The sequence below is a fragment of the Vicugna pacos genome, chromosome 9 (genome assembly GCF_048564905.1).
Source record: "Vicugna pacos chromosome 9, VicPac4, whole genome shotgun sequence".
Taxonomy (NCBI): Eukaryota; Metazoa; Chordata; class Mammalia; order Artiodactyla; family Camelidae; genus Vicugna; species Vicugna pacos.
Genome location: NC_132995.1, coordinates 3969009 through 3990946, shown reverse-complemented (window position 1 = coordinate 3990946; position 21938 = coordinate 3969009). Strand labels below are relative to the sequence as shown.

The 21938-nt window shown below is 44.1% G+C and overlaps 2 protein-coding genes across 3 annotated transcripts; both read right to left on the bottom strand.

The window, feature by feature from the left end:
• Positions 1 to 1158: 1158 nt before the first annotated feature.
• LOC107033924 (uncharacterized) lies at positions 1159 to 3516 on the bottom strand. The gene has a single exon (XM_072968544.1). The coding sequence runs from the start codon at positions 3294 to 3296 to the stop codon at positions 2514 to 2516; it is 783 nt and encodes a 260-aa protein (XP_072824645.1). The 5' UTR covers positions 3297 to 3516; the 3' UTR covers positions 1159 to 2513.
• LOC102533509 (zinc finger protein 480-like) lies at positions 3516 to 21516 on the bottom strand. Of its 2 annotated transcripts, XM_072968548.1 has the most exons (5): positions 21470 to 21516; positions 17778 to 17868; positions 13112 to 13238; positions 11388 to 11470; positions 3660 to 3739 (listed from the first exon to the last, which is right to left on the bottom strand). In XM_072968548.1, the coding sequence occupies exons 2-4, from the start codon at positions 17847 to 17849 to the stop codon at positions 11430 to 11432; spliced, it is 240 nt and encodes a 79-aa protein (XP_072824649.1). In that variant the 5' UTR covers positions 17850 to 17868; positions 21470 to 21516; the 3' UTR covers positions 3660 to 3739; positions 11388 to 11429. The 2 variants fall into 2 exon arrangements, with proteins under 2 accessions (XP_072824648.1, XP_072824649.1); XM_072968547.1 differs by lacking the exon at positions 11388 to 11470 and having other exon boundaries at positions 3516 to 3739.
• Between the last annotated feature and the right edge of the window lie 422 nt (positions 21517 to 21938).

Here is a 21938-nt window from a genome sequence, read left to right as displayed (position 1 = left end):
ACTCAAATACAAACTATGAATATAGAATCCCCAAATTGTATGTTCTTTGACTCCAGCATAAAAAGAAACTATAGATTCTTTCAACCCTGACAGCCTAGAGGTGCACCATTAGCTTCTGTTAGACAGAGCCGAGGGGGATAAAACTGTGCTGGAGTGACGGGATTCACCCCGGGGTATGAACACAGTGATTCCATTTTATTAATTAAAACATGAGACCTGTGATACATTCTGAATAAAACAGCAGCAAGATATAATAACACCACTTAAATGTGAACTACACACATACAGATATTCTGGCTCCTTTGACTAAAACTTCCTCTTAAGATAATTTCTTTCCAATTTCCAAAAATAAGGCTAATTTTTCATTAATCATAGATATATATGTAGGCCCCCGACTGTGGGAACCAAGGACCGAGCCTTGGGACGGAATGGTAAACAAGTTATAAAAAGCTGCAGCTCAGAGGTGAGAAGGCTGGGTAGCCCGGGACGGGTGAGACCCCCAGAGGGGGGCGACCTAAGACAGGCACAGCCACCTGAGTCCAAGAAGAACGTTGTGAAGCAGCCGTTTCTCACACGTCCCGCCGTGATAAGCTGTAAGGCTCGCTGGTGCCAACACGAACATGATATACCAACACATAAAGGGTCTTCTGACCTTGAGCCAGACGCTGCCTGTTAACCATTTCCCTTGTCATTCTTCTTTGCTACATAAGACTGTGCAACTTAACAAAGCTTCAGAGTAGCCATCGGCTCTCTCCGCCTACGGTGTGTGTGCGCACATGGTATCGCGACACCAACAATATACAGCAGCTTCTCTTCAATGGACAAAGTGACCCACACTTCCCCTGCAACATGCCTACCAGATCACCAAGCCCTGGGAACGGGCCCCTCTCCTCCCATGAAAACCCCCAGTCCCCGAGCGCCCTGCCCGCTCTGTTCACAGTCAGGTGGCAGAGCGCCCTGTCCTGGAACCCACAGTGGCCTCTCCACAGAGGGCACCTGAACACAGCAAGCATGGTGAATCACGTCAGCTTTACCTTGGTCTCTGCCCCTCTCTGATGCTAATTCGCATAAAACTTGGTAACTCAGGGTCCTTGTTTTTCCAGGGAACATGGATGTGAACTAACCACACCCAGTGAAGTCAGCCCCTTCATCCATTCCTTCCCAAAGATCATGAAAAGCCTGTAATGAAGTAAGTAAGATCAAGACTTCAAATTTCAGGCGTAAAGGCATTAATAGTAATGTAGCCTTTTAAAGAAAACTCAAATAAATAAATACTTATACACTGAAGATGCGCGCTATTTCCTCACACGTCCTTATCTGCCATACACATGTCATCAATCCTGGCACAGTGTGACTTGTAACGATTCTGCAGTATGTACCACTGCAACCTCATCTCTGACCACCAGAGACTTTTATCCCTACTTTGGATTCTCTGATGTGTGGCTGGTTGTAAAAACTGCTCAGAAAATTTACAAATTCATTCTATTTGTAAGGATTCCCCCAATGTGAGTTCTCTGGCAAAACATGAGGACATACCATCTCCTAAAGGTGTCTCATGTCCAGTATACATGTATAGTTTCTGCCCTGCGTGGATTCTCTCATTATGCCAAAGGTGCAGGTACTTCATGAAAAAATTTAAAACATTCATTAAATTGGTAAGCTTACTTTTCAACATAAATTCTCTACGTTCCAGTTTTGATCCTCAGATACAAGTCTTAAGCATACATACTGCTATCATGGGCTGTCTCTCAAAAATATACATTTTTATGTAAAAATGTAAAAAACTGTTAAAGAAAAAATACATTGTGAAGTCTAGCCCATTGTGAGACCTGGCTAAAGCCTCTGCCCGTATTTTTTCCGTTCTCTTCAATGGGGACTCTCCGTCCTTGCACAGTACTTGAACACGAGTCAAGGTCTGCACTCACTGCATTTGTAAAGTGTTGCTCCAGCATGTTCCCCAACCTGGGATCTTTGTTCCAATCCTTGACCCACACATTAGTGTAGTTTTTGTCCAGGATAAGTATTCTTGTACCTAGTGACAAGTGAACAATAATTTGACACTTTGCCGCATTCGTTCCATTTTTAAGTATGAAGTATTTGGTGAAGCCTGAGTTCAAGGCTCAGCCTAAAACCTTTCCACATTCGGTGCATATGTAACGTTCTGTCCAGTATGAATTCTCTGATGACTGGTGAGACGTGAACTCCAAGTAAAGGTTTTTCACATAACATGGTTATCTGTGAGGTAATCTCCTGAATGAATGATTTGGCAAATGAATTCCTCTTCTTAAGGCTTCATCACACTAAATACCTTTACCTGGCTTCTACCCAGAGATGAATTATCTCATGAAGTGTCAACTGTGAACATCTGCGAAAAGCCTTGTCACATTCATTACATTTTTAAAGTCTCTCGGCAGCGTGGATTTCCTGACAGTAAATTAGGCTTGAAAGCACACGGAAGCATCTGCCACACTCAATTATACACACTTGTAAGCTTTCTCTCCCGTACGCGTTCTTCAGTGGTTTGCAAGGGCTCCTGTTTGTCTGAAGGCCTTGCCACACTCCTTACATTTGTAAGGCTTCTCTCCAGTATGAGTTCTCTGATGAAGCACAAGATCTGAATTTCGATTAAAGGCTTTGCCACATTCTTCACATTTATGAAATTTCTCTCCTGTGTGGCTTATTCGCTGTCTATTGAGGGAAGACTTCCAAGAAAAGGTTTTGCCACAGTCCTTACATTTGTAAGGTTTCTCACCAGTATGAATTCTCTGATGAATCGCAAGTTGTGAATTTTGACTAATCACTTTGCTACATGTATCACATTTATATAATTTCTCCCTTGAGTGGATTTTTTTATGTTCAGTGAGGTGTGAGCGCTGATAAAAGGTTTTGCCACACTTACGACATGTGTAAAGTTTCTCTCCAGTATGAAATTTATGATGATATGCAAGCTGTGACCTGCGACCAACACACCTGCCACAGACATGACACTGATATGGTCTTTCTGCTGTATGGATTACCTGATGCTCAGTTAAGGACAGATGCACACCGAAGGCCTTGCCACACTCAATACATTCGTATGGCTTCTCCCCAGTATGAATTCTCAGATGAATCACAAGATGTGAATTTCGATTAAAGGCTTTGCCACATCGTTCACACACATATGATTTCTCTCCTTTGTGGATGTTTTGATGTCTACTGAGGCCAGACCTCCAACAAAAGGTTTTGCCAAACTCCTTACATTTATAAGGTCTTTTCCTGTGTGCTTTCTGACCTTGTGTCTGTAGTGACGGATGCATATCATTCCCATACAAATTAGAAATGTTGGTTTGGACACTAAGAGGAATTCCTTGAAGTGGTGAAAATGAGAAACTACTGTTTATCAACTTCTCCACTTCATCACATTCATAAATTATTCCTTCAGCTTGAGGTACCTGCAGTTTATCCTGAAATCTTAATTCATGCTTATTTTCAAGAGGCTCAGCTCCTTCATCACTTTTACCTTGTTGACACCTTCGATCAGTGGGATTTTCATTACGGGTTCAAGGCACTCCTTTGTTACTTCTTTTGTCATCTCCCCACTGACACTCCAAGTCATACAACATATTTTCCAGGATTTCCCTGGAGTAAGAATGCTGGAATTCATGCCCTCCAAGTATTTTCAACATGACTGTTTGGAATACTTCTGTATCACTGTATATTTGTGGTTGAAATTTCCTGATCACATGTATATGAGAGATATCTGTAAGATATGAAAAAAATAGGTATCTTGTTTATCACAATTCATTAATAAAGGTTTCAGGCTGAATACATGATATTACACCAAAAGTAATACTTACACTGAGCAGTCACAAAGCTTCCCAATCATAATCTAAAATTCTCAGGGACACGAATGGAGTAGTGTTCTTTAATAAAAAATAGTCACATGTAAATCTAATTAACTTAAGGACTGTCTAGTTTCAAGCACCCTATGACAAAAACATTCACACTGTGCTGACTCATGTTAGCTCTCAGAGAAAGGGTATTTTTCCACCACACCCCAGAGCACATACCTTTTAAAAGTAAACACGCTGCAGAGAAAGAATATTGTACTACACATGTGTTCTGCAGACTTATTGTGCATAAATACATGCTAAAGTACAAGCAATGTATCCTAACAGTAAAGAAACCAAAACAAGCTTATCTAATATAACTTACCTAAATAATGGGCAGTTTGAAACTGCAAAGCAAATAAAGCACAGAGAAAATGAGGAATTTGTTAAAACAACTCTTAAGCAAAATGTTTCTAAATATGTTAACAAAACTCTGTACCCATGAAGAATAGGCATTTAACAACATTAACAAGTGATCCATATCAACTGTACTGCATAATATGTTGAAAGGCAATCATTTGTAAACCACAATTTAAAATTATTAAATAAAATATTCTCCAGTTACACAGCAGCCAATCAGGAGACCCATCACTACATGACCCTTACATTATCCATCTCATTGATTCCAAACGTGCCTAATACAAAGCGATCACTTACTAATAAATTGACTGACTAGGGTCAGGCACAACGTGGCTGAGAACAAACTGCAAAATAAAAACACACAAGATGCAGTGTAGACAATGGGATAGTTCATGATAAACATGAAAGCACGTTAATGTGTCTTTTCCTACAAAATGAACTTCTGAGTCTTTTCACTGTAGAAAATACACTATTCTAAGCCACCTAACAACACTCGTGCGTTTTAAAAGGCTTGAGATAAATTAACCACGATTTTTCAAATAGGGGCACTAATCTCACAAGTTGCATGAATGTAGCTCCAACTCACATGCAAGCAGTGGGGCAGCAGGACTGGAACCTGGACCTGCAGACTTAGACGGCATAGTCTCATGGCTGCCCACCCAGGCAGGACGGATTACGAGAAACTACAGCAAAAAAGCAGGAGTCTAGGAAGAAAACTGCAACAGAGGATCAAGGAGGGAGATGTGCAGCTCACGTTACTCAGCCGCCCCTCCCCTCCTGGAGACAGTTTCTGAGTCATCACGGTGGATTCAGCTTGTGTCCTGAGAAAGCTGTTCAGTGGACGACGAAGGGTGACTCTGACAGGGTAGGCAGCCTGCGAAGGTGTAGGGATGCGTGAGGGAGGGCTGCGGGAACCGGGGAACTCACGAGAACGACTTAAACACGGTAGGAAGTAGCGGTGTGTCCATCCGCACTGAGGTGTCACGTCAGGGAAGGCCAGGCATGGGACAGGGACAGAGCGCAGCACAGGGAGTGATGGGCCTGCGAAAGCACGGCCTGTGCCGCACCCCTGAGGGAACGTCCCTGCGTGAGAACCACTGAAATACTGAGAGCAAAGGACAAGAGGGGGGGAGGGCAGAGCTCAGTGGCAGAGCGTGTGCTCAGCATGCACAAGGTCCTGGGTTCAATGCCCAGGACCTCCAGTAAATAAACAAATAAACCTAATTACCTCCCTCCTTGCAGAAAAAAAGAAGAGGGAGTGGGTAGAGCTCAGCGGTAGAGCACGTGCTTAACACGCACGAGGTCCTGGTACCTCCACTTAGATAAGCAAACAAACCAACCAACAGGCCTTTCAACATCTGAAAACCTTCCAACGTAAAAGAGCATCTTAACACAATGACACAGAAATACACGATCATCTCGAGTGAAGGAGAAAAAGCATTTGAGAAAAGTCAACAGCCTTGCTTGATACAAATACTCAATAAACTAAGAATAGAAAGAAACAACCGACACAGTAAAGGACATATGTTAAAGTCCACAGCTAGTAACACCACACTCAATGGTAAAAGACGGAAAACTTTTCCTCTAAGATCAGGAACAGGACAAGGATACCAGCGTTCTCTATTTCTAAAAACATATTACTAGAGGTTCTAGTAAGAACAAATAGGCAGACATAAAAATAAAAGATACCCAAATAGAAAAAAGAAGAACTTTCTCTGTTTACAACCAACATGATCTAAACTGTAGAGAAAACAGAAGATTCCACAAAAAAATCCTTGCTGGAAATTATGAATGAATTCAGAAAAATACAAGATGAAAATAAAATAATGGGTGTAACTTCATCTAAGCAGGGAAACATTTTGACACTGTTACCTAAATACACGGGCAAAAAATATTAGGAAAGACACCAATAAATGCGAAGATATCCCAAGTTCACGGACTGGAAGACAATATTGTCAAGATGTCAATACCACCCAAAGTGATGAACAGACTCAACACAATCCTTGGCAAAATCCCAATAGTTTTTCTTGAAGAAACAGGTAAGTCCGTCCTAAGCTTCGTAGGCAATCTCAAAAGATTCTCAGTAGCAAAAACAAGACTGAAAAGAAAAAAGCCAGAGGTCTCACAATTATTTCAAAATTATCACAACACTCAATCAGAGCAGTGTGGCACTGGCATACACAGACACTAGTGCAACAGAACAGAGACATCAGAAATGAACTCGTGTCTATGTGGTCCAGTGACGTTCCGCAGGGTGTCAGGACCACTCAGCGGGGAAAGGCCAGCCTACTGAGCTGTGCTGAGAGGAGGAGAAGGATCCTGAGCCCGCCTCCTCCCACAAACAGATCAAAACCACGTCCCCACGTGTGACAATTCCCGCAGAACCACCACCGAAAGCTTACAGAAGATCTCATACAACCAAAGCTGCAAGATCGATCACTACATGACCGGTTAGGACAAAGGGATGGGAACTGCATGTCCAGGAGGGAGCTGTGAAAGAGGAAACTCCTCCCCTGGCTGACAGGTCTGCCGGGACGGGGAGGGAGCTTTGGAGGCGTGAGGCACCCGCAGGAGCTGGCTCGTGGCCAGGCAGCGGAGAGAGAGAGCAGCGCAGACGGGTCTTGAGACATCGCCGCACTTCCCAGCCCAGTCGTGACTAGGAGTGGCAACCTGGGCTTTAGCAGAGAGACTCGATGAGAGGACTGGGTTGGGCTGTGTGGAGACAGCCTGGAAGGTCCTGGAGTGTGATGGAGGGGCTTCAACTGGGGGTGTGCACAGGACAGAGCGAGGGACCACCATAGGAGCCCCATTATCAATGCACAAAGGAGGGCGTGGGTGCGCTGACAGTGGGGCATGGCTCCAGCCGTCGCGGGCTCTGGGCCACACACGTGAGAGGTGTTCAGAGTGTGCACGCGTCACCAGAGGAGCATGTGAGGACGGCTCCAGCCGCAGCGGACTCTGTGGGCTCCCCCACGCAAAGGCGGGGCTGAGATCGGAGCTGGTCACCAGCTCTGCTGCAGCGGAGGTGGGCCTGGGAGCAGCACCAGTGACAGTGGACTTTGCAGGCACACACTCCGGGTGGCGGGTGGCGTCACACTAGTCACACATCCCATCGGACAGCTCCGGGGGAGAAACACGCAGGAGCTCCTTCCCCAGCAGGGGTGCTCCAGTCCCGCCTGCTTCACACCATGGTTTAGCACTGCATCTGGGGGCTTCTACTCCAACAACTGGGGGGCAGACCCTGCCCCCGACCAGGCTGTGACAATCACCGAGCGAAGAGGAGGCCCTGCCACACATCCAGTGCAGGCTCTGGTCACCGCAACACCAAACACACCACCCACCAAGAGGACGGCAGCCAGCACACGCTGATGAAAGACGCGCAGGCATCCACACCAAATCAGCCCTCGCACCAGGAATACTGGACTCGGTCCACTCAGGGATGCTCGCACATAAAACAGCCCTTCAGGACCACAGCAGACAACCGGTGCTCCTAAATCCATACACTCAGAGGGCTGTAAGTAAAATGAAGCAGCAGAGGAACTACTCACAGTTAAAAGAATGAGATGAATTTTGAAACAATGAACAGACCTGTCCAGCCTATCAAACTCCAAGATCAAGAAGGAGGTTAAAAAAGCTGCTAAAGGAATTCAGACAGACTACTGACAGAAACGCAGATCCCTGCAGCAAGGAATGAGATATAAAGAGGGGCCAATCAAAACCACCCAGCTCACAGGTCCGTGCTTGTCTGGGGACAACATAGTGCAGTGGTCAGGGCAGAGGCTGAGCCTGGAGCCGCAGGGCCGTGGAGGGGGCGGTGGGGCAGAGAGGAGCTCCACGCTGCACCTGCCGGGCTCCAGGGCCGTGGGAACCACCGGCAGGGCTGGCCCCGAGGACATGCTCGCATCTCTCACGTCACCTTCCGCTCTGAGATCTCGTGACAAGGGGCTGGGCTCAGTGGTGGGGGGTATGGCAGTGGGAGCAGGGTTTACAAACACCCCCCTCTCCCTCCTAGTGGGCCGGCTGCTGCCTAGAAGGCTTCCAGCCACCACGGAAAAGGCCATCGGCCAGGTGCACCCTCTCCACACCCAGGCTGCCAGTTTGAGGCAATTTCCCCACAGTCACCTGCTGCACGTAAGTAAACAGTCTGTGATGTGGTTCATTGGGCCTCTGATGTATTAACATTTAGTTGAACCCCCGTGTGAACTGTCAAATTACTGCGTATTCCTCTGCCTAAAGCAGAAAGGACAGGGCCCTCGTCACACTTCCAGGCCTGTGTTTCATCAGTATAAGCAGGTGACGTGAGACTGTATACAGAAAACCCTGAAGACACCACACAGAAACTACTAGAGCTGATACGCTCAGCAAGGCAGCAGGACGCAAGGCTAGTGCACAGACACCTGCTGCGTTTCTCTGCGCTAACAATGAAGCAACAGAAAGAGAAAGTTAAAAAAAAATCCCTTTTAAAATCACGTTAAAAAACAACAAACAAAAAACAAGAAAAACTTAGGAATAAACTTGACTGAGGAAGTGAAAGACTTACACACTGAGAACTATGAAACTCTGATACAGGAAACTGAAGATGATCCAAAGAAATCGAAAACCATCCCATGCTCTTGGGTGGGAAGGATTAACGTTGTTAAAATGGACGTATTACCAAAGCAGTCTACAGATGTCATGCAGTCCCTAGCAAACTACCCATGACATTTTACAAAGAACTAGAACAAATAATCCTAAAACTTACATAGAACCAAAAAAGACCCAGAATTACCCAGAAAGTAAGAATGAGGAAAAAGAATCAAAGTTAGAGGCATACCCCTCCCAGACTTCAGACAATACTGCAAAGCTACAGTAATCACAACATAGCACTGGGACAAAAAGAGAATAGATCACCCAAACAGAACACAAAGCTCAGAAATAAACCCACACAACTACAGTGAAGTAACTGTCAACAAAAGCGGCAAGAGTATACAACGCAGAAAAGACAGTCCCTCTGCCAAGCTGTGCTGGGAAAACTGGACAGCTGCACGTGTATCAATGGAGTCAGAACACTCCCTCACACGACACATTAAACTAAACTCGAAGTGGCTTAAAGACTCAAAGATGAGACAAGACACCAAAAATCTCCTATAAAGTGACACAGGCAAAACATTCTGACATATTGTAGCAGCATTTTCTCAGATCAGTCTCCCAAGGTAAATGAAACAGAAGCAAAAGTAAACAAATAGGACCTAATCAAACTTACAAGCTTTTGCACAGGAAAGGAAACCATCAACAAAATAAAAAGAAAACATATGGACTGGAAGAAAATATGTGAAAATGATGTGACTGACAGGGCTTAATTTCCAAAATATACAAAAAGCTCAGAGCTCTGTATCAACAAACAATCCAATCAACAAACAGGTAGAAACCCTAAGTAAACATTTCTCCAGAGAAGACATACCAACAGGCACATGAAAAGATGCTCAACATCGGTAATTGTTAGAAAATGCAAATGAAAACTACAATGAGGTATCACCTCACACCGGTCAGGATGGCCATCACTGAAAAGGCCACGAGTAATAAATGCTGGAGACGGTGTGGAGAAAAAGGACCTGTCCTACGCTGTTGGTGGGAATGTACCTTGGTGCAGCCACTATGGAGGACACTATGAAGGTTCCTTAAAAAAAATGAAAATAGGGTTACCCCATGATCCAGCAATCCCATTCTTATGTGACTAGAAAAGACAAAAACTCTAATTTGAAGAGATACATGCAACTCAATGCTCCCAGCACCACTATTTACAAGAGCCAAGATGTGGAAGCAACCTGTGTCCACTGAGACATGAAAGGATTAAAAAGAATGAAATGTTGCCATTTTCAGCAATGTGGACAGACCTATGGATCATTACACTAAGTAAAGTAAGTCAGACAGAGAAAGACAGATACATGATTAACATTTACATGTGAAATCTAAAAAACGCAAATAAATGAATTTATTTACAAAACAGAAACAGACTCACTGACACAGAAAACAAACATGGTTGCCAAAGGGGAAAGAGGGGGAGGGATAAATTAGGAGCATGGGATTAGCAAATACACACTACTATATACAAAATAGACAACAAAGATTTACTGTACAGCACAGGGAACTATATTCAATGTCTTATAATAACCTATAATGAAAAAGAATATGAAAAAGAATATATATATGGATCACTTTGCTGTATACCTGAAACCAACACAATACTGTAAATCAAGTATAGTTCAATAACAATAAATGAATAAATAAGTAATTTATACAGTGAATTTAAAAAAAGTTGTTGAGGAAATGAAATATCCGTATGCAAAAAATATAGCTGGAACATTACCTTACACTTATATACAAAAATTAACTGAAAATGGATCAAAGACCTGAACATATTAAAGTCCTACAAGTAAACAAGGGAATAGCTTATTGACACTGAATTCAGTAATGACTTATCGGCTATAATAACGAAAGCACAGGACATAAGGTAAAACTATAAATTGGACAACATCAAAATTCCAAACTCTTATGCATCAAAGCACACTCAGTCAAGTGAAAAAACACTCTATGGATGGGAGAAAATATTTGCAAATGATGTATCTGTAACAGGTAAATACTGAGAATATATACAGAACTCTAAAAGGGTCTGATCATTAACTCCACCATGGGAGGTCACTCCTCAATTCAATCTTCCCACATATTGAAATATACAAGAACACTAAGAACAGCATCAGAAGTACAGACCTAATGATTAAATAAACAAAAATCAAGACCATATATAACGCATAGAAATGTATAAAATGAAAAATGAAAGCAGCAGTGCCTTAAACAAAAATTATCGCTTATCACCAAAGGTATCACACCATTTTATAAGCTCTCTCATTAAGATGCTTTAAGATTTGCTGCTGAGATGGAATGAATTATGGAACACTCAGGAGACAAAATAAATGTGGCACCAACAATTTAGTCAACAGCATCACAGATACAGGACAAGAACTTGGACGATGCTGTTCCTAGGAGAAATTCCTGCACCATGTACCGAGGCTCGTAAGAGATAGTCATTATTATGTGACCAACATTGTCACAGTGGCCTGAAGACATGCTGCTGTGACATTCCTCAAAACCAGGAAAAAAAATAAAACTGGAAAGACTTACCAGTCACAGCATACCTTCCACCTCACACCTAGCACGTGCTCCCTACTCCACCGAGCAGCTCCAGCTGGTGACTCCGTATGTGCCTAGGAAATACTGCGACATATGAGGGAAAGCGTTCTCCATACAAATTCTCTGTTACCCAGCAAACCCACTCCAGACTCCACCAGAAGGTGTCCACCGAATAAAAGTGGACTGTTTCAACAAAGAAACTCGATACAATTTCAGACTCCAGGAACGTGTATTTTAAAAGCAAGAATCAGAGGCAAATCAAGACAACTTAAAAGCACGTGAAATCAGGAAGCGCCTACACTCCCCAACGAGGAAGGGCATTCTAAGAGGGAAAACAATACAAGGCATGTGGGTCAGATGTCACAGGACCCTGGCGTGGGACCACGTTCTCTACCCTCGGCTGCCAAGCTAAGAGATTCACATGCCCCCGACACAGGACTGGGCATGAAACGGAGGGTCCCTCTGTCCACTGTCCACACAGTTGTCCTAAGCAACAATCACAGTAGGTCCAACCCACTGTGCTCTGACACACATCGCTGGAGTGTGTGCGAAAAGCGGAACAGAAGAAATGGCTGAGCGGTTAAATAAGCAGCCAAGGTCTGAGGCGACAGACAGAATTAAAGACCAGTCAGTGTTTCCCCAACTTCTGATCAGGTCTTCTCAGAACATCAAATGGGGATGGAATTGGCATTGGGTTCAAGGGCTGAACTCAGGAGGCATCAGCTCTGAGCTGTATGGACTAAGAATTGAGCGTCCGATGGAATCAAGTCCCGAAGGAGAGATAAGGAGGCGAGAGACCCCTTTAAACCAGCCCTCCTCACGCTTCTCGAAGTCAAGCAAGAACAAGTTCACAGAAGTCAGATGACAAAGTGCATCAGAACATGATCAAGACCTCGCCTCCACTGGAGCTGCAGCACCCCCGGAAGGCAAGTGAATACATTTCACATATTGAAGGACAGACAGAGTGACAAGTTGGAGAGAAGAAAGATTTCCTCCTAGAGTCTGTAAGGAATAAACTTCTGTTTCCCCCTAGGACCCTCCCACAATGGGAGAGTTTCCCAAACACTATTAATACTGTGGCTCCCTCTCTGCCCTTCTGAGATCTGGTTGTGTTCACATGTTTTACATACTCCCAGCCACTTGGTTTTTTGATATATTCATGTCACTCTTCAGTCCAGGGCTCATTCTCTTGCTTCAAAATGGGGTTACTATTCAGATCAGAAACAGAAATTCCTGCTTATCAGAAGTAAGAAATGTGAAGTGCTGTGGCTCTTACAGAATCCCAGCTCTTTGTTCAGCTGTGGAAGTGAGGACATCACAGATGGATCTAGAAAAACACCTGACAGCTTCATCCATGCTGCCCCCTTCTGAACGCACAGAGAACAGCATAATATGCAGGCATCCAGCTCTCGCCCTAGAACTAGTGAATCAAAAGCACAGGAGTAGAAAACAGGACACTGGGTGTTTTAGAAGTTTCCCATTGGGCTTTATAAACACTTTAGCTCTGGAACAAACCCTGACGTAATGCGAAATGGGCAGATCACCTGAAGGAAAGTGAAGTTTAAACCCCTGACACCGCATCATGAAGCTTGTCACGTCTGAGTCAACAGGCGTTTCCGTTCAGTCAAGCAAAACAGAGGCTCCCAGGAGGCACACAGGGAAAATGCAAAGACACCCAAGGGAAGATCCCAACTTCTAAAGGGGAGTCCTCTCACCCAGGGACAGCAGGTTCCGGCAGGTCTCCAACATCACGTCCCTGTACAAGGCCCTCTGAGCAGGGTCCAGGCACTCCCACTCCTCCTGGGAGAACTCGATGGCCACGTCCTGGAAGGTCAACTGTCCCTGAAATGAAAACACAATTCACTAAAGGGTCATGAATAGGTTTTTTATTTGCACACAATGTGAAGAAGAGGAGAGAGGTGTCATAATCAATTCAGTTGGAATACGTGTATGGCAGAGACATGTGAAGGCACTGGGGCAACTTCTGCACCTCTCATTTCTTCTGTTTTCATAGGAGTATGATGTCCTCCAATCAGTGTGGAGTTTTCGTTTGTCGACAATACACAAACTACATACAAATAAAATTGAACACTGGGTTGTCTACACAGATACTATATTCTACACAATGACATATTCAATATCTAGATAAACTACATTGTGTGTGGTGTTTTAGAGGTGACGAAGTCCAGAGCAGATTTGAAGAAAGGTCAGAATCTTAAATTATGGTTAGTAACAACAGTAACGACTAAGGGTATCTGAACACGTCCTCTGTGATACGCATTAGTCTGAGCGCTTTAGAGGCATCGCCTTGTCATCAACGTGACAGCTCATCAGACACAGGTGTGCACGTTCCCGTTGCACAGAGGGGAAAACCGCGTCAGAGACACTCAGAGAAACTCAGCTCAGGTCAACAGATAAGCAGTGACACAGCAAGCACCTGAGCTCAGGTGGCCGAGACCTGGCACTGAAGTTGAAAGTGTTGAAGAACTAGAACTGTTAAAATTCACAAATCTAAGGACATGGACAGGCTAAAAGTAAAAGGATGGGAAAAGATAGTCCATCTTAAAGAGAGCAGGCATGGGTATATAAAATCAGACAAATAAATTCAAAAGAAAAGCTGACGCAAGGGACAAGGGACAGGTGACATTATATAACTAAAAGAAGATACAACAATTATATATACACACACTTATCGAACATCAGAGCTCCTCAAAATATGAGGCAAAAATTAACAGAAATGAAGACAGAACAGACCGCAATACAGTAATATGTCAGTTTCATTTGTGGATAGAATCACATAGAAGATCAATAAGGAAACAGAGAACTCCAGTAACACTACAGGACTGTAGTGTTGTAACTGACTGGGTGTAACAGACATGTACATAGCACATCACCCAGCAACAGCAGGAAGGACAGTCCCCCAGCCACCCGCAGACCACTCTCTGTGATGGACTACATGCTGGGCCACAAAAAAATCTGAACAAACTTAAGAAGATTAAGATCATAAAAAGTATCTTCTCTAATCATAACGAAATGAAAACAGAAATAAACAGCAGAAGGAAAAAAATCCAAAATGTGAAAATTAAACAACTCATTCCTGAAAAACCAATGTGTCAAAGAAGAAATCACAAGAGAATTTTTCAAATATCTGGAGGAAAATAAAAATACGACATATCAAAATTTATAATACACAGCGAAAGCTGTGCTAAAAGGGAAGTCTACACTGAAAAATGGTTATAGTCAAATAAAGATCTCAAATCAGAAATCTATTTTTTCACCTAAAGGTAATAGAAAAAAAGAACAAAGTAAACCCAAATTTAGCAGAAGAAAAGAGGTAAATAAGAAAAATTAGACCACAGATAAATGAAATAGAAAACAGAAATATATACATGCAAGTTAACAAACCAAGAGTTGATGTTTTGAAAAAATTAAATTTACAAACTAAAAAACAAAGAAGATTCAAATAACCTATAACATATAAAAGAGGAGAGACTGCAACTGCTGTCACAGAACATTTTTTAAAGAATTGTAAGGGAGTGTAATATACAATAATAGGCCAAAAAATTACACAGTCAGGGAAATTCTTAGAAACATGTAACCTGCTAAGCATTAATCACTAAGAAATAAAAAAATATCTAAACAGAATTATAACTGAAGAGATTCAAGCAGTAATCAAAAACTTCAAACAAAGAAAACCTAAGACCAGATGGCATCACTCCTGGAAATCTACCAAACATTTACAGAAGAATTACCTCTAATCCTGATAAAAATCTTCTGAAGAGTTGAAGAGGGAACACTGGCAAACTTATTCTATGGAGCTGGCATGACTGTGATACCAAATCCACAGAAAGACACAAGGAAGGAGAACTAAGAACCAATATCCCTGATGAATACTGATGCAGACATCATGAACACAACACTAGCACACTAAAGTCACAGCAAAGTAAAACAATTTTACCTCATGACCAGGTGGAATTTATTCCTGTAAGGCAAGCATTAATCAATATACAAAAATTACATTAATATACCACATTGACAGAATAAAGGGAAAAACAACACACAGTCACCTCAACTGATTCAGAAAAAAAGCACTTGACAAAATTCAACAACCTTTCAAGATAAAAACACTCAACAAACTAAGAACAGTAAACTATCTCAACATGAAAAATGACATACAGGAAAAGAACAGTTAACCTCATACTCACTGGTGAAAAAGTGAAAGTTTTTCCTCAGATAAGAAGGCAAGGATGCATATTCTGCACTACTGTTCAACAAAGTACTGAAAATCTTAGCCAGAGGAACTAGACAAGAAAAAAAAAGCCAACATTTATTCAAACTGAAAAAAGGAAAATTACCCCTTTTACGTAAAAATTGTAAAAGATTCCACAAGAAAACTGCTACATCAAATAACAGTTTTAGAAAAAGTGCAGGACACAAAATCAACACGCAAAAATCAGTTGCATTTCTATACACAGTGCACAATGTCAGATGAAAACTAGGAAACAATCTCTTTTCTATAGCATCAAAAAGAATTAAATACTTCAGAATAAATCAGCCAAGGAGGTGAAAGACCTGTATGCTGAGAACTACAACTGTTGCTAAAAGAAATGTAAGATGATACAAATAAACAGAAAGACATCCTAAGCTCGTGGGCTGGAAAACTTGCAATGCCTGGAAAACGCTAAGTGCTCTACAGAGTCAATGGAATCCTTATCAAAATTCCAATAGCAATTTTTGCAGAAATTGAAAAACACCACATGAAATTCATAGGGAATCACAAGGGACCCCAAAAAGTCAAAATACTTTTAAAAAAGAAGAAAGATGGAGGCCACCCTTTTTCAGATTCAAAACATATTACAAACACACTAATTGAGATAGTGTGGTACTGGCATAAACACAGAGACATAAACCAATTAGAAAACTCAGAAATAATCCTTGGAATACATGGAAAATGCACTGACAAGGGTACTGAGCCTACACCACGGGGAAAGGACAGTCTCAGTAACAAATGGTGCTGGGAAACTGGACACCCACGAGCAACAGGATGAAGCCAGAACCTCACCTGCCTCAAACAGAGAAACTTCTGCGTTTCAAGGGGTACAGTCAACACAGTGAAAAGGCAACCTCCAAGCAACGAGAGTGATGAGAATGAATTAAGGAATCTCCAAGCAGATTTCTCAAAAGACTAGGAATAGACTTACCATATGACCCAGGAATCCCGCTCCTGGACATACATCCAGAAGGAACCCTACTTCAAAATGACACCTGCACCCCAATGTTCACAGCAGCACTATTTACAATAGCCAAGTCATGGAAACAGCCTAAATGGCCATCAACAGATGACTGGATAAAGAAGAAGTGGTATATTTATACAATGGAATACTATTCAGCCATAAAAACCGACAGCATAACGCCATTTGCAGCAACATGGATGTTTCTGGAGAATATCATTCTAAGTGAGGTAAGTCAGAAAAAGAAAGAAAAATACCATATGTAGAATCTAAAAACAAAACAAAACAAAACAAAAAACAAACAAACATAAATACAAAACAAAAACAGACTCATAGACATAGAATACAAACTTGTGGTTGCCAAGGGGGCAGGGGGTGGGAAGGGACAAACTAGGATTTCAAAATGTAGAATAGATAAACAAGATTATACTGTACAGCACAGGGAAATACATACAAGATCTTGTGGAAATTCACAGCAAGAAAAAAAAAGTGACAATGAATATATGTATGTTCATGTATAACTCTACACAGGAATTTGACACAACATTGTAAAATGACTATAACACAATAAAACCAAAAAACAGTAAAAAAAAAAAAAAAAAGAATCTCCAAGCATCAGATATTTAAGTTGGTTTTTCATGGTCTAAAATGGATGATGCAATCTATTCCATTCCCAAAATCATTAACATTTTGAAGTCAATGACTCACTCATTTAGCTTCAATTACATTAGAAAAAGTCGTAACAAATTCCCTCTATTGATCTGTTATCCAGATTTGACCAGGTACTGTGCACATCACTACCTGACTTCTCTGTGCAGCTTCTTTCTCCGGTTTACAGAGAGCAGACAGAGCACCCAGATGGGCCCCTAAACCCTCCCTGCTGCCCCACAGCACTGACTCTGCGTCTCCAACCCACGGGGGTGAAGCCCGCCCAGGACGCCGCCCAGGGAGCCACTTCACAAGTCCCAGGTCCCGGGGTCCCGGGGGTGGAGTCTGAGTGGGGAGGACAGGCGCTGAGGGAGGGCCCTGGGTGACTGTGGATGTACAGGTGTCAGGAAGGACGCTGCAGAGTCAGACAGGATTAGCGAATCCAAGGAAAAGGGCGTTTCAGGAAGGACAGACTGAGAATCCAGTGAGAGTAAGACTTTACCTGAGAAGGGGCCATTCTCGAGTCCTTTTCTGTCCTCTTCCTCCTCTCTTGGGCTTCTTCCTCAGGGAACATGAGTCTTTAGAAGTCAATCCTGAAAAGTGGAAAGAAAGATGTCTTTTAATGCTGAGAATCAACACATCCCTCCCTGCGCCACAACCACACACACAGGGGAGACCTCACCATGTGGAACAGACAGTCCTCTGCTGCCCACTGTCACAGGAGGGACTCGGGACAGGAAACTCCACACACAGACCAACAAGGGAGTTTCCCCACACTGTCCTCAGATCACCCTCCCCTCCTGGTGAGCCCCTCCCCTACACGGCAGCAGTGGGCGCCTCAGCTGGACCCGACAGCCCCCTTCAGGTCACAGAGTAGGCCCTGATCCATGCCCACGCAGAGCAGAGCCCCCTCCCTCTCAGCCCTCAGGATGGGAGGACTGAGTCAGGATGCTCAGTGAGGGAATCAGACACCCCAGGTGATTGGACCCCACCCAGACTATATGAAAGGGAATCTGTGGTCAGGGGTACAAAACATATATATGCAGAATGCCTCATCGCTTTTACAGGAAGCCTGGGTTAACTGCCACTCACAAGGAAAGCCTAGCTCATTTTCTTTTTCTTTTCCAGCTTAATCGAGGTATAACTGATGAGTAAAAATGGTGCACATAAAAACTATACAATGTGATTATTTGACAGACGTATACACTGTGAAATAATTATCACAATCAAGTAATCTACACTTTCATCAACTCATAGATACCATTTTGCCTCTGAGTGGTGAGAACACAAGTGTTACTCCCTCAGCAAATTTCAACTATATAGAAACGTGGTCTGAATAACTACAGTCAGCATCATGTAGGTTAGACCCCCCCAGAACTTACTCATTTTATTCATTTTATATGTACAAGTTTGCAACTTTTGACCAACATCTCCCCATTTTTCCCACCACCCAGCTCCTGATAACAAGCATTCTACTCTGTTTCCGTAAGTCTGACATTTCTAGTTTCCACATTTATCTGTCTTTCTCTGTGACACTTAATTCACTCAGCAGGTTCTCTACGTTCATTCATTTTGTCATAAATGGCAAAAACTTTCATTTATGGCTGAATAATATTTCATTGTGCCACACAAACACACACCCCGCTGTCCTTATCCATTCTGCTGTCGACAGACATTCTGGTCCTTTCTACATCCTGGCTGTTGTGAATAATGCAGTAATGCTCACTGGGGTGTGGATATTTCCCTCAAAACATAGGTTTCGTTTCCACTGGGTGTCTAGCCAGGGTGGTTCTGACAGACTGTGTGCCTGTTCTTTTCCTAATTTATTGAGGAAACTCCATATTGTTTTCCACAACAGCTGTACCACTTACATTGCCACCAACAGTGCACAAGCAATCCCTGTTCTCTGCATTGTGTGTGTGTGCGAGCGTGCACCTGCATGTTGGGAGACAGACAGGGAGAGGAGAGTGGAGTAACCAGCACCGGCCTGGCAACAGGACAGTCTCATACACCTTCCCGAGTATGAGCCTCTGTACTGCAGATCGCTGTGGTGTTGCTGGACCTCTCATTCTTGGAACCATCTTTCCCGACATCACAGGACTTGATGTCTCCTGTCAAGCTGTGTCCAGAGACCCCAGCTTAGCAAGACTTCCCTAATGAAAACCTCCTGCTATTTGAAACTTTGGTAAGAACAAGAACTAAGATCTGGGACAAATTCTGGCGTTTGAAAACAGAGAACAGGAAAGCTCCCAGGATGAGGCTGGAGGCACGGGCAGGGTGATGACACCGGGCACAGAAGCCACAGTGAGGATTCTGCATTTTGAGACTATACCATATTTAGAAGAGAATGACATAAGTTGATTACAGAAGACCACCAAAGCTTATTCCATAAGTTAATAATTATTTACAGGAAAGTAGAAATTGTATGTACTAAGATTTATCCCAAGCTATGGGAAGAATTACATGTAAAGAAGTAAGAAAGGAAAAGTAAATAGATTAAAAAAAAAAACACAACACACACAACACTGTCAATGTTCCTTTAAAAGGTACCATGTGGTGACAGAGTCAGTCATTTCCTGCCCCGGTTCCCTCCCCCATGTCAGGAAAAGGGAAGGGGGCAACCCACAGCTAACTGAACCAAGGCACCGCCCCCAGCTGAACAGGGTTTGCAGATGGAAGTTAACTTCTCACACAAATAATTACAAAATGCAAAGTCCTACAGACAGGAGGTTTGCGATTCTGATCCTCATCTGTATAACTTAAATTTTAAACTTACTAGATTCTAAAGCCACAAATCATAGATCACAACCTAATCATCCACATCCCAGCAGCTCACCACTCACCTGCCTCCAGTTCCCGCGTCTCTACCTGCACTACCACGTGTTTCCACTTCATTCTGCTTATCTCATTTCTTTCTTTTTCGCTTGTTTTTGTGCCCCTCCACTCTCCTGCTGTGTCTGCCCTCCCCTTCTTCCCTCACTCCTGTGCTGCCCCACTCTTGCCCTGTGCCCCTCTTGTTGCTTTTTCTCCCCAACCTGACTGCCCTAAAGCTGCACGTATTTCTGCTTCTTCCCCCACCTCTGCTCCCTCTCTAGCCTCCGAGTTACACCCCTTCTATCCTGTTACCCTCCCTTCCTCCCCACTCTCTGGCACCCCCAGGTACCTGTATTTCCATCCTGTTCTCTCTCTTCCTGTCACTAGCTTCCCTGTTTCTCTTCCAGCACCATGTTGCTTTGAAAGCCAAGGTTCCACCTCTTTTGTCCTCTCCTGGACTGTGCTAAGTGCCTCACCAATGTCTCCTCCTCCCCCTCCCGCTGACCCAGGGCCCCGCTCCCTACGTTGCTCTCCAACCCCTGGAGACTCGGCTTTTTAGTTTACTTCTCTATTTTACCCACCTGCTACATTCAAGCCTTAATCACTTTGATTTTACTGTCTCTTTACAAGGGCCTCAGCCATTCTCTACGTCTCCATTAGTCCTCCCTGATTCTTACCTCAGTTTTTCTGTTTCTCAGTCGCTCAGAGTCTGCTTCTCCTGATCCTCCTCGCCCACGTATTTACAGGGATGCCGACTGAGTAAGATGCCCGCCTACTGGAAAAGACCGTTTTCCAGCGGGGTGGAATTTGGGACGTAATAATACTGAGGGGGTCACACGGCTGACCCCGGTCACCTCCCCCAACGCGGGGTGGGGGAAGGGCTGACTACGAAGAGGAGGCCCGAGGAGCAGAAGGACCGCCCTGAGGACGCGGGACAGAGGGGCTGGGAGGCAGGGGGGTCTCAGGAGAGGGCCGGGCTCCCCAGAATACCGGGACCCGGGAGAGGACGCGGCCTCACGGGAGCGGGGCGGCAGGCACCGTCCTCCAGGGGCCGAGAGGGCGAGGCAGGGGGCGCGAGTCCACCTCTTGGAAGAGGACGTTACATGGGGGAGGGGGAGTAGAAGTAAACGGTTTTACAGAGGAAAATATCTCGAAAATTGGTTTCTACGTGGACCGAAGGCTGAAAAGCCAAGGGCAGGGACCAGCCTCGGCCGTTTCAGACGCGAAGGAAAAGATACCCGACCTGGAGCGGCGACGTCGGGACTTGAGCGGCCAGAGGGCCGGGTGCTGGGGCTTTAGGTTCCTAGTGACTCCCACACCCTGAGGATGGAGGAAGGGTGACCGCGCAGCATAGACTTACACCAGAAAACAGAAACTTACTCTCTGCCACCCGATCCTCCCTTGGCGCCCCCCACTTCCGGTTCCGTAAGAAACTGCAGGCGCGCGGAGCTAGAGGCTGGACTTCCGGAGGCGGGGCCTGGGCGGGGCGCTAGCGGCGGGGGCGGGGCGAGGAGCGAGCGCAGGTCCGCGCAGTGAGGGCGAGGAACGCACGGTGCTTCCCCGTTCCTTGCAATTTTGCCGTAAAAGTTTACAGTTGTGGGGGTCAGTTATGTCGGAAACTAGGATGTTACCTCCTAACAAGTTGAAACGGTTTCAACAAAAAGCTGTTTTTGCCAGCAGGTGGCCCGCTTGTCCCGCTTGTGAGGCTCAAGCAATTCAGTGATTGGGAGCCTGGGTCTGCACGTGGTCGCTGTGGGGCGGTGGTGGATCCGGTAACATTTCCTAAAATTAGAATTAATTTAAGCAGTTTAAGGAAGGGAGTGCTGGACTTGTCTCTGTATTACAAACC

What these genes read in the sequence shown, in the direction of transcription:
- LOC107033924 (XM_072968544.1), bottom strand. Translation starts at nt 3,296, where the DNA reads ATGCATCCGTCACTACAGACACAAGGTCAGAAAGCACACAGGAAAAGA.
- LOC102533509 (XM_072968547.1), bottom strand. Translation starts at nt 17,849, where the DNA reads ATGTTCCCTGAGGAAGAAGCCCAAGAGAGGAGGAAGAGGACAGAAAAG. An exon ending in CGAGAATGGCCCCTTCTCAG is followed by an intron (nt 13,239 to 17,777) that starts GTAAAGTCTTAC and finishes TTTTCATTTCAG; the next exon opens with GGACAGTTGACCTTCCAGGA. An exon ending in CCGGAACCTGCTGTCCCTGG is followed by an intron (nt 3,740 to 13,111) that starts GTGAGAGGACTC and finishes CATATCTTACAG; the next exon opens with ATATCTCTCATATACATGTG.